At 38.8% G+C, this 12897-nt stretch overlaps 1 protein-coding gene across 1 annotated transcript in view; it reads right to left on the bottom strand.

Moving 5' to 3' along the window:
* AK9 (adenylate kinase 9) overlaps positions 1-12897 on the bottom strand; it is a 115129-nt gene that overhangs the window by 68235 nt on the left and 33997 nt on the right. The window contains exons 10-13 of the mRNA XM_068984940.1: positions 11892-12031; positions 11631-11811; positions 8631-8772; positions 3459-3542 (exon numbers count right to left, since the gene is read on the bottom strand). Of these exons, the coding sequence (XP_068841041.1) occupies positions 3459-3542; positions 8631-8772; positions 11631-11811; positions 11892-12031 (547 nt within the window). The remainder of the gene's footprint in view (positions 1-3458; positions 3543-8630; positions 8773-11630; positions 11812-11891; positions 12032-12897) is intronic.

Here is a 12897-nt window from a genome sequence, read left to right as displayed (position 1 = left end):
CCAGACCAGAGATTGAACCCATGTCTCCTGCACTTGCAGAAGGGTTCTTTACCGCTGAGCCACCAGGGAAGCCCTAAATTATAAATTATTGTCCCATGAGACTACATGGGACAATAAAAGGAGAAGAGGTGGGCAAGACAATGGGAGAAAAAGGTGGCATAGGCTGGTTTTTCAGGTGTTAGCCTTGATTCCTGCCTCACTGTGTGCTGAATGTTTTCTTACATAGCTGAGCTGGCTTATAGGCTGCACCATAATATAAACATTCATCCATGTGTCTAACAGGACATGAGATTGGCAGCTCCACCAGACTATTCTACCTCAGGCTTTCCTGTAGTGCTTTCTGAGCTCCATCCATCAGGGTCTCCTGCCAGAGCCTAATTGGTCCTCTCCCAGAAAAAATCCCAAAGGACTTTTGAGGAGCAGCTGCTTGCTGCCCTCCCCATCATGAAGTGAGAAGTCTGTTCTCAGAGAAACAGAAAACCAGCAATTCCTGGATAGTCAGAGGTAAGAACACAAGATCTTCCCATAGCCTGGGAAAGAGGACATGAGGAAGCAGAAATAGCCAGGCAAAAATACTAAATGTGCCAGAAGATACTACTTGCCTACACAATATCCAGTTCTCCTTTCCCTTAGTAATAGAATGCTGATTTTGTTAGGGTCAGCAATGTGCCTAGCTGTTTAAAAACACTGCATCTCCTAACTTCCCTTATATCGATAGCTTCACTGGTAGATAAAATGCAAGAAGAACTTTTGGAAGATGAGTCTTGTTTTCTCTTTAAAGAGGAATAACTCAGCAGTGGCCACAGGACTGGAAAAGGTCAGTTTTCATTCCAATCCCAAAGAAAGGCAATGACAAAGAATGCCCAAACTACCGCACAATTGCACTCATCTCACATGCTAGTAAAGTAATGCTCAAAATTCTCCAAGCCAGGCTTCCACAGTATGTGAACCGTGAACTTCTACATGTCCAAGCTGGTTTTAGAAAAGGCAGAGGAACCAGAGATCAAATTGCCAACGTCCGCTGGATCATGGAAAAAGCAAGAGAGGTCCAGAAAAACATTTATTTCTGCTTTATTGACTATGCCAAAGCCTTTGACTGTGTGGATCACAATAAACTGTGGAAAATTCTGAAAGAGATGGGAATACCAGACTACCTGACCTGCCTCTTGAGAAATCTGTATCCAGGTCAGGAAGCAACAGTTAGAACTGGACATGGAACAACAGACTGGTTCCAAATAGGAAAAGGGGTGCATCAAGGCTATATATTGTCACCCTGCTTATTTAACTTATATGCAGAGTACATCATGAGAAACGCTGGGCTGGAAGAAGCACAAGCTGGAATCAAGATTGCCAGGAGAAATATCAATAACCTCAGATATGCAGATGACACCGCCCTTATGGCAGAAAGTGAAGAGGAACTAAAAAGCCTCTTGATGAAAATGAAAGAGGAGAGTGAAAAAGTTGGGTTAAAGCTCAACATTCAGAAAACTAAGATCATGGCATCTGATCCCATCACTTCATGGGAAATAGATGGGGAAACAGTGGAAACAGTGTCAGACTTCATTTTTTTGGGCTCCAAAATCACTGAAGATGGTGACTGCAGCCATGAAATTAAAAGACACTTACTCCTTGGAAAGAAAGTTATGACCAACCTAGATAGCACATTCAAAAGCAGAGATATTACTTTGCCAACAAAGGTCCATCTAGTCAAGGCTATGGTTTTTCCTGTGGTCATGTATGGATGTGAGAGTTGGACTGTGAAGAAAACTGAGCACTGAAGAACTGATGCTTTTGAACTGTGGTGTTGGAAAAGACTCTTGAGAGTGCCTTGGACTGCAAGGAGATCCAACCAGTCCATCCTAAAGGAGATCAGTCCTGGGTGTTCATTGATAGGACTGATGTTGAAGCTGAAACTCCAATACTTTGGCCACCTGATGTGAAGAGCAAACTCATTGGAAAAGACCCTGATGCTGGGAAAGATTGAGGGCAGGAGGAGAAGGGGATGACAGAGGATGAGATGGTTGGATGGCATCACTGACTCAATGGACATGGGTTTGGGTGGACTCTGGGAGTTGGTGATGGACAGGGAGGCATGGCGTGCTGCAGTTCATAGGGTTGCAAAGAGTCGGACATGACTGAGTGACTGAACTGAACTGAACTGACTGAACTCAGCTGGATGGAGTGCTATTTTTTTTGTCTCTTGCCTTTTTCCTCTTCTTGCCCACTGATGTAATAACTGGCACACTAGCAGCTGTCTTGTGAAATATTATAAGGTAGCCACATGCCAGGAATGACAGAACAGAAAGACAGATATCCTATCTTTCCAATTTTCTTGTTCATGAAAACAGTATATCACATGGTCTTCTGTCTGTGTTCCTGATGTCCAACTGTTCAGATTATAGCAGTCTTTAAGACAGAGCAAAGGTTTCCCTGATAGCTCAGTTGGTAAAGAATCTGCCTGCAAGCAGAAGACCCCGGTTTGATTCCTGGTTGGGAAGATCCCCTGGAGAAACGATAGGCTACCCACTCCAGTATTCTTGGGCTTCCCTTGTGGCTCAGCTGGTAAAGAATCTGCCTGCAATGTGGGAGACCTGGGTTTGACCCCTGGGTTGGGAAGATCCCCTGGAGAAGGGAAGGGCTACCCACTCCAGTATTCTGGCCTAGAGAATTCCATGGACTCTATAGTCCATGGCGGGGGGGGGGGGGGGGGGGGCGGGGGGGAGGGAGGCGCAAAGAGTTGGACATGACTGAGCAACTTTCACTTAAGATAGAGTAAGTGGATATTAATAAGATTTTTAAGTAAAAAAGTACATGGTTATCCTTCAAAATTCTGAAGGAACTATTTGTGATTTTTACCACAGTCTAAGATAACCAATTAAAAGACGCTTACTCCTTGGAAGGAAAGTTATGACCAACCTAGATAGCATATTAAAAAGTAGAGACATTACTTTGCCAACAAAGGTCCATCTAATCAAGGCTATGGTTTTTCCAGTGGTCATGTATGGATGTGAGAGTTGGACTGAAAAGAAAGCTGAGTGCCGAAGAATTGATGCTTTTGAATTGTGGTGTTGGAGAAGACTCTTGAGAGTCCTTTGGACTGCAAGGAGATCCAACCAGTCCATCCTAAAGGAGATCAGTCCTCGGTGTACATTGGAAGGACTGATTTTGAATCTGAAACTCCAATAGTTTGGCCACTTGATGCGAAGAGTTGACTCATTGGAGAAGACCCTGGTGCTGGGAGGGATTGGGAGCAGGAGGATAAGGGGATGACAGAGGATGAGATGGTTGGATGGCATCACTGACTCGATGGACATGAGTTTGGGTAAACTCCAGGAGGTGGTTATAGACTGGGAGGCCTGGTGTGCTGTGATTCATGGTGTTGCAAACAGTTGGGATACGACTGAGCGACTGAACTGAACTGAACTGAAGAGAACCAAATCACCCTAGTAATAATTTACCTTTTTTGGAGTCCTTCTTTAGATCTCGACTAGAGTCTTGCTGACTCCTTTGAAGTGTAACCATTTCACTTATTTCTTTTTCACCTGAAAATAAAACTCTATTAAACACATAAAGAACAGTACTTAAACTGTAGGTGATTCCTAAGGAAGATTGTGGTATGGGCCCAAGGACCTAGGACTCAATGCTCCTAATTTCTTAAAAAATTAAAATAACACCCATAATAATCAAATAGGTAGACATATTTATCAGCAGTAGAAAATACAGATAACAAAACTAGGAGTAATTTCAGTTTCATATGATGCCGATGGATGTAAATTGGGAAAAAATGAAATTTTCCCTTCCTGGTGTCACAACAGACTCTTTGGCTCCCAGAGGTAAAAGCTGTGCTTATCTCAGACACATGGGGGAGAGAGGCTGTCTTTTACCAGGGCACACTGGCAGTGCTGGTGATCCTCTGGCAGTGAGTAGAGGTACTGATGATGTTGCTACACTGTAAGGCTTCCCCTAAAGAGGGAACAGATAGTATGGGGGAGGGCCTCTCTGTGTACATATTGGTGCTGGGAACTCTGCAGGAGCAGAGATGGGGTTCCCAGATGCCACTTGGCAAAAATTTTAATGTCCAGGTCCTTCTGTGAAGTGTGTGTGTGTGTGCGTGTGCGTGCGTATGCAGGCTGGGAAAGGAGGAATGCCATATATGATTCTGCCAGTGCCCAGTTCAATTCCTACTCAGCTTGAAATAAACACAAGGCAAAGACACATCTGTCTGAATCAGGCTGCTGCTGCTGCTAAGTTGCTTCAGTCGTGTCCAACTCTGTGCGACCCCAGAGGCAGCAGCCCACCAGGCTCCCCTGTCCTTGGGATTCTCCAGGCAAGAACACTGGAGTGGGTTGCCATTTCCTTCTCCAAATCTGAATCAGGAGGAGGAACCAAATAAAAAAGATCAGCCCTACATTATACGACACAATAAACTGTAGATGGAATTGAAAGCTAAATACAAAAAGGCAGCACCAACTTAAAAAAGTATATGTGAAACCTCTGGTTGAGAGGAAGACTTTTAAGCCGGAAAGTAAATGGAAGAAATTAACAAATGGAAAGTAATTATTTGACTATGAAAATGTTAAAAATTCTGCTACCTCAAAGTCAGCAAGGTGACTTAAAAGACAAATCACTCAATTTGGAAAAAAATATGAAAAATAAGTGACTAATACAGAAAATTTATATTAAAACCATATAATTGATACAACAATTTAGAAAAATGGGCAAAAGACAAAAATGGTCACCTCAGAAAAGAAGAAATATAAATGGCTAACACAGCATTATAATACTAAACTTCAGAAATAGTCAAATAAAAATTAAAATAATATTTAAAAAGAAAATACTGAGGAAACTAGAACATATAGTTTGCATATTCCTGATGGGAACATAAACTGAAACTTTATGCAAAGCAATTTGACTCTCTATTACTTCTTACTCATTAAACTTCATTTGTGTCAACATACAGGCAAAACTTTATGTAAAAAATTCAATGGAAAAAATTCATTGAATTTTTTAGTAGCAAAAATATGTTTTCTTTTTTTTATAATAGTTTTTTATTTTTTTAATTTTAAAATCTTTAATTCTTACATGCGTTCCCAAACATGAACCCCCCTCCCACCTCTCTCCCCATAACATCTCTGTGGGTCATCCCCATGCACCAGCCCCAAGCATGCTGTCAATGTAATGAACTAGTTAAAAGTAATACTTCTAAATAAAGAAATCATGCAGTAATTTAAAATGATGGTTAAATTATTTTCTAATGAAATTATATAATTAGATGTAACACAAATAAAAAATAAAAGTAGTTTACTTTGTATGCTCTTGATGTTAAAATATAAATGGAAAAGTTTTAGAAGTGTAAAGTGAAAGCGTTAGTTGATAAGTCATGTCTGACTCTTTGTGACCCCAGGGACAATTAGCCTGTGAGGCTCCTCTGTCCATGAAATTCTCTAGTCAAGAATACTGGAGTGGTAAATAGCACTAAATGATAAACATTTCACAGCTACAACTCTGGGTTTAAGATGCTTTGATTCCAATCTGTTAAAGGAAGCAGAGAGCTTTTAAGAAAGAATTTATTATTGTACAATAATGATTGTATCATGTTTGGAAAGATGCAAAAAACTTTGGCGAGCATTCCAATAGTATTAGACTTGTGTTCTGTTTTCTTCTTCATTCTAGTAGATCTATTTCTGTTCTACAGCTGGTTAGTTTAAATCTGTAAGAGGAAAACTTAACTCTTTTACTCCTAATTTGAGGGTGAGGGGAGGATAAGTTCAAGCTTCAATATAAACATGATAACATATGAAATAAATGGAAATAAGATCCACACGCATGGCATTAGCAGCTCATTTTGTTACCATCTTTATCATCTGACTTCATTTTGGCTTCATCATTGTCTTCTAAAGAGCTTTCTCTTTGGGATTCAAAAGTGAACACTGCAGTGAAAGAATAATACACTCTATCAGCTAATCTGTTTATACTAGGAAAGATTTGGCCAATAACATTAGCAACATTTTCTTTACCATCTTCATCAAGTGACAACTGCAATTCTTCTGCACTTTTATATGTATCAGTTGGGACTTCACTTTCCCTCCTTTCAGATTCTCCTTGAAGGTCTTTTGAAGTTGACTGAGCTGTAAGATAGTAATTGACTGTGTTAGAGAAGGAAATGGCACCCCACTCCAGTACTCTTGCCTGGAAAGTCCCATGGACGGAGAAGCCTGGTGGGCTGCAACCCATGGGGTTTCACAGAGTCAGACACGACTGAGGGACTTCACTTTTCACCGTTCACTTTCGTGCAGTGGAGAAGGAAATTGGCAACCCACTCCAGGGTTCTTGCCTGGAAAATCCCAGGGACGGGGGAGCCTGGTGGGCTGCCGTCTATGGGGTTGCCCAGAGTCGGACACGACTGGAGAGACTTAGCAGCAGCAGCAGCAGCAAAAGGTAGCTGGGGGGCAGGTAGACCACCTTGGGCATGTGAGTTCTAACTGAGCCAATGTACCTTTTGTGAATCATTTGCTTTCCCTGTCTCAGTTTGAATCATTTGATCTTCCTGTCTCAATTATTACTGGGCAAAATGAGGATCGTTAAACTAAAAACATAGTTGCAACATCAAATAAGATAATGGGTGTCAACAAGAAACATAGAAAAGGCTTGGCACACTGGAAGCCTGGTCCATGTTAGCTGCCATCTTTTGTATTATTATATTATATCACTTTCTATGTTAAAAAGCCTTAATACTCTCCACTGACAAAATTTCTTAAAAAATATGTTGGAGTAAAATCCCTGGCCAAAAAAATATCCAATTTTTAAAATTTTAAGAAGGGTTAATCTTATTGTCTGGGGGCTTCCCTGGTGGCTCAGATAATAAAGAATCTTCCTGCAATGCAGGAAACCTGGGTTTGATCTCTGGGTTGGGAAGGTCTCCTGGAGATGGGAATGGCAACCCACTCCAGTATTCTTGCCTGGAAAATCCCATGGACAGGGGAGCCTGTCAGGCTACAATCCATGCGGTTGCAAAGAGTCAGACAGGACTGGGCACACACACCCGCTTCCCCGGTGGCTCAGCTGGTAAAGAATTTGCCTGCAATGCGGGAGACCTGGGTTCGATCCCTGGGTTGGGAAGATCCCCTGGACAGACAACAAGGGAAAGGCTATCCAGTCCAGTGTTCTGGCCTGGAGAATTCCATGGATTGTCCATGGGGTCGCAAAGAGTCGGACACGACTGGGCGACTTTCACTTCACTTTCACCTTAAGGACAGGAGCCTCAAGTGTTGTTCACCTCTGTAGCTCAATGTTTAGAACAATATCTAACACAAGAAGGTGCTCAAGTGTTTGTTGAAAGAAGTATTCATTTTTGCATGAATTCATTTTTAATTTAAAAATTATTCATTTTTAATGAATTTTGAGTTCATTTCAAAATATTCAATTTTGAATTCAAAAATTCATTTTTGAATCAATTATTCATTTTTGTTATTTGAAATTGAATGACAAGCCATCTTAGAAGTTTGGGTCAACATTTCCAGATATCTCACATATTTATTAATTGTCCAAGAGTATTTTTTAATTTTGGTCTTAGTTCTGAAGATAGTATGATAAACACATAAATTCATTCTTTATTATCTGTGCTCAATCGCTCAGTTGTGTCTGATTCTTTGTGACCCTATGGACTGTAGCCCACCAGTTTCCTCTGTCCATGGGATTACCCAGGCAAGAATACTGGAGTTTGTTGCTGTTTCCTATCCCAGGGCATCTTCCAAATGCAGGGACTGAACCTGTGTCGCCTGTATTTCCTGCATTCCAGGCTGATTCTTTACCACTGATCCATGCTCATTTGGATGGCATATTATTTCAATGCTGGTCTTTTTGTGGTTGTTTTTTGTAATCTCTCAGGCGCCAGGTTGTACTTTCTTACTTGATTATAGGTTAATGAGAATGAAGAGAGGCAGATTTATTAGGCAAAACCTGTGTTCTTTCCTAGCAAAAGCTCTATATTGCCATGTAAGAAGAAGCAATTTCCTTGATCTTTAAATAGTTTCAAGCATAGGAAATGATGGGAAGCTTTCCAGTATATGTAAAACATTAGTGAAATCCTGATAGCAGATTCTGACAAACAGGATGTTCACGTCTTAGCTATGCCACCATCTGGATGAATTTCAGGAAGCCATTTAACCTCTTGTGCTTCTGTCTCCTCATCGATGACGTTTTCATTTGTAACATTTTGAATTTGAAAATAATATTCCCCCAAATAAAAACACTGACTTACAATCAAGGCGGACACAGAGGCCTAGAACAACAGCAACAGCAGCAATAACACAAACTCCATGAGTCAGACAAAATGTTGTTGTCATTGCCCCTGGTGTAAATAAAGGCGTAAATTCTGCCCAGGAAGCAGATCCATAAAAGAAAAGAAATCTAAGTTTGAAAACTCTTTATGATTCCTTTCCTAAGAAATCCAGAGTTGGAATCGTTTTCTCAGTGTATGATTCAGGTTCATGTATATTCATTTCTTCAACCACTTATTCTGAGGCTGCAGTGTGCAAGATGCCAGGGATATCAAGACAAACCAACCAAGACTGTGCCCTCAGGTAGCCAGGCTTAACTACTGTTAAAACACACATTTAAAAAATAGTCACCATTTTTAGCTTGTAGTTCTAAGAGAAGCCGCTCTTTGACAACTTTAATGGCTGCTTCAGTGGCCTCAGCTATAGTGTTTCTGGTTAACATTTCAAGGGCTTTATCAAAACGTGGTTGAATCACTTTATCATAGTCAACTACCTGCAAAGAATATTTGAGAAAACCAATATAAGCACAAGTTACTCTGAAAACTAAGCACATTGTTCATCAACATCTATTTCTACAGCTATACCTATGTATCTCAAAAATCTTAATGATGCTTGAGGTATGTTATTTTCAGAGTTCACTGATTTTTAAAAGCTAGTATATATATTATATATGTATGATCATGTAATATGTATTCAAATTACATATATATTTTAAACATCAATATTTTATTTATAGTCTACATATAATAAAAGGCACCCATTTTAAGTACAGAGTTTGATGAGTTTTTACAAATATGTACATAAAAACCACTACAATAAAAATATAGAACATTTTTATCACCTCTAAAGTCTCCTCATTGTCCTTTATAGTCAGTGCCTGGCCCTTAGCAACCACTTTGTTTTCCATCAAATACAGATAAGTTTTGCCTTTTCTAGAATTTCATAAAAATGGAATCAAACAGTATATAATCTTCCCCAAGCTTTCCTCCCTTAGCATAATGTTTTTGAGATTCAACAATATTACTATATATCTCAGTAATCTATTCCTTTGTATTTTTGAGCAGTATCATTGTATGAATATATAGTTTTTTAATTCATTCATCATGGACGTTTGGGTTGTTTCTAGTTTGGGCTATTATAAATAAAGAAACAATAAACACTTGCGAGAAAGTCTTTTTGTGAACCTATGTTTTCATTTCTGTTGGATAAACAGCGAGGAGTAGAATTACTGGGTCATATGATAAGTGTATGTTTGACTTTATACTAAACCACTGAACTGTTTCCAGAGTGGTTGAAACTAGTTTATATTCCTAGCAGCAAAGTATTAAAATTGCAGTTATTCTACCTCATCATTAGCACTTGATTTTGTGAATCTTTTACACTTTAGCCACCCTAGTTGGTGAGAAATCTCATTGTATTGTGAATTTAACTATCCCTGCTGCTGCTGCTGCTGCCAAGTCGCTTCAGTTGTGTCCGACTCTGTGCGACCCCATAGACGGCAGCCCACCAGGCTCGCCCATCCCTGGGATTCTCCAGGCAAGAACACTGGAGTGGGTTGCCATTTCCTTCTCCAATGCATGAAAGTGAAAAGTGAAAGTGAAGTCACTCAGTTGTGTCCGACTCTTAGCGACCCCATGAACTGCAGCCCACCAGGCTCCTTCGTCCATGGGATTTTCCAGGCAAGTGTACTGGAGTGGGGTGCCATTGTCTTCTCCGTTAACTATCCTTAATCACTAACAATTTTTTGAGTGTATTGGTAGTTCATTTACCCATATGTTTTTAAGCATATGTTCAACTTTTAAAAAACTAGGTTAGAATTCTACATATTTTTGAATATAAGTCCTTTGGTAGATACTGTATTTAATACTGAATATTGGGATGTTAGATTTCTATATATGCCTTTTAAGTTTAAATAATATTTTCATACTTCTAGATTTCATTTTGTTTTTCCTTCAATATGCTTGTATTATTTTATTTTATGCCAATAAAAATACATACACACCATCACTTTTTTCATACCATCGTTTTTTAACTTAAAAATACGGCTTTATTGAGATATACCATCCAATTAACACAGTTAAATTAATCCATTAATTTTTTTAAATTTTATTTTTAACAGGGGAATAATTGCTTTATTAATACAATATTGTATTGACTTTCACCACACAACTATGTGAATCAGCCATTGAGTATACATATGTCCCCTCCCTCTTGAACCTCCCTACCACCCCCCACCCCATCCTGCCCCTCTAGATTGTCACAGAGAACCACACCAAGCTCCCTGTGTTATACAGAACTTCCCATTAGCTACTAGTTTCCATATGGTAATGTACATGTTTCACTGCTGCTCTCTCAATTTGTCCCACCCTCTGCTTTCCCTGCTGTGTCCAGAGTCTTGTCTTTATATCTGCATCTCTATTCCTGCAAATAGGTTCATCAGTACCATTCTTCTAGATTTATTAAATATGCATGAATATATGCATGAATATATGCCCTATCATTTTTAATGGATGTAAGTATTATATTAGATAGAAATATTACAACTTAAAGTACCAATAATACATATTCAGATATACATGATTTTACTAGTATAAACTAGGCTATGGCTATGTATATATCTTTGACAGTTTCTTCAAGAAAAATCTATAGTTCAAAGGCTATGCATAGATTTTAGACTTTTATAGATATGTCCAATAGCTATCCAGAATGGTTACACTCTAACCAGCAATGTATGAGAATGTACTTTCCTAATCTTAGCCACACATCAGTATTGGGTGATTTTTCAACAGTGAGTTTGACATAATATATTTCTGGGTGTTTTGGCCTCTCCCTGATTATAATCCTTTTCTCATAGTGTAATGGCTATTTGAATCAATTATTTCATGAATTGCCTGTTTGCTATCTTTGTCTACTGAGGCTTTTAAATATTGATTTGTAAAAATGCTTTACATTTTAAAATTATAATTCTTTTGTCTGACACATACTGTGATGATTTTAAAACATATCCACAAATCCTTTAATACTCTTTTTTTCAGAAGGTGAAGCCTAATTCCCATCTTCTTTAGTTAGGCAGGACTTAATGACTTACTTTAAATGAATATATTATGGTATATTTTTCATTTAAGAAGTGAAAAGGCAAAGCAGAATAGTAGAAGATGTTTATAATGTCTATAACAAAAAATTTGTATATATACAACATAAGGAACTCCTGCCAATAATGAGGCAAAAAATTTAAGAATGAGCAAGAAGCTTGAACAAATACTTCTAAAAGAGAATACATGAATAACATATGAAAAATGTTGGACCTCATTAGTCATAGGGAAATGCAAATTAAATCAGCTAAGTAGTTACCTTTCCTTTGTAATGTTTTGCAAGCAAATTGCTAAGTGTTGTTTTCCCTGAAGACTGAGGTCCAAATATGAATACTTTAAATGGTGGTGCTGGCATAGGTGGAAGAAGATAGGGACGTGGGTTCAATAGAAATGTTTTTAACGCTTCTTCTGATGAAAGACAGTATATTTTACCTAGAAAACTAAAAATATGTCATTATCATAAACAACTGAATAGAAGTATGGGCAAGTTTTAAAATTCAATTCTGAAAATCTTACCTACCTCACAGAAAAATCTGGCAATCCTTGAAAAATGTTACCTTCTTTTAAAGTCACAGGACACGTACGTCCCCATCTGCTTCTCTGCCATCTATATCTTGGTGCAATAAGTTTATAAGATGCAAGAGTACGAAACAGCTCATCCTGTTAATAACAAACATTAAACATGTGGGCATAAGTTTTGCTGAAATTCACATTATTATTTCATTTGCTATTTGACCATGCTCTACTATTTAAGAAATAATTAAGGCAGGATTTTTTTTTTCTTAATTGCAGCCATCTACACTTTCATGCTTTGGAGAAGGAAATGGCAACCCACTCCAGTGTTCTTGCCTGGAGAATCCCAGGGATGGGGCAGCCTGGTGGGCTGCTGTCTATGGGGTCGCACAGAGTTGGGCACAACTGAAGCGACTTAGCAGCAGCAGCAGCACTATCCAACATTTACTTAGATAAATAGTTTTCATTTCTGTTTTAAGACCTTGTTTAAATTTTACCAAGTATTTTCTCTTGTAGGGTAAAATGAGCATAAGGTGGATAAAGGGTTTTCTATTATCTATTTCAGGAAAGTCTGAAAAATTCTTATTGAAAAGGTTTTAAAACAGTTACTTTAGTTAATTTACCTAAGTTTTAAAATAGTAAGATGCCATAGGCACATTTGTACTGACTTAGCTCTTTCATTTTTCTTAAATATAAAGTCTCCCTCAGTAATCTTCCATTCATCACCTCCAAAGAAGTTAAGAACTACTGTTGCAGCATCAGAGAGCAAAGAGGAATGCCGGTTGTGGGGATCCTGCATGGATGTCCCCAGTTGTAGGCTGCAAGAAGCTAAACTTGAAGGAAACTGTCAATGCTTAGGCGAGCTGCAGGAGACTGAGAACTCTGTCAGTGGGTACACTGGGTACCCTTTTCCATGAATCAACAGACAATGAGCTAGGGACTGAAACTGAAAGTCACTCTGCTGTGTCTGACTCTTTGCAACCCCACAGATTATACAGTCCTTGGAATTCTCC

Source organism: Capricornis sumatraensis, chromosome 13 (assembly GCF_032405125.1).
Source record: "Capricornis sumatraensis isolate serow.1 chromosome 13, serow.2, whole genome shotgun sequence".
NCBI lineage: Eukaryota > Metazoa > Chordata > Mammalia > Artiodactyla > Bovidae > Capricornis > Capricornis sumatraensis.
Note: the sequence above shows the minus strand (reverse complement) of the source record. Positions and strands in the feature narration are given on the sequence as shown.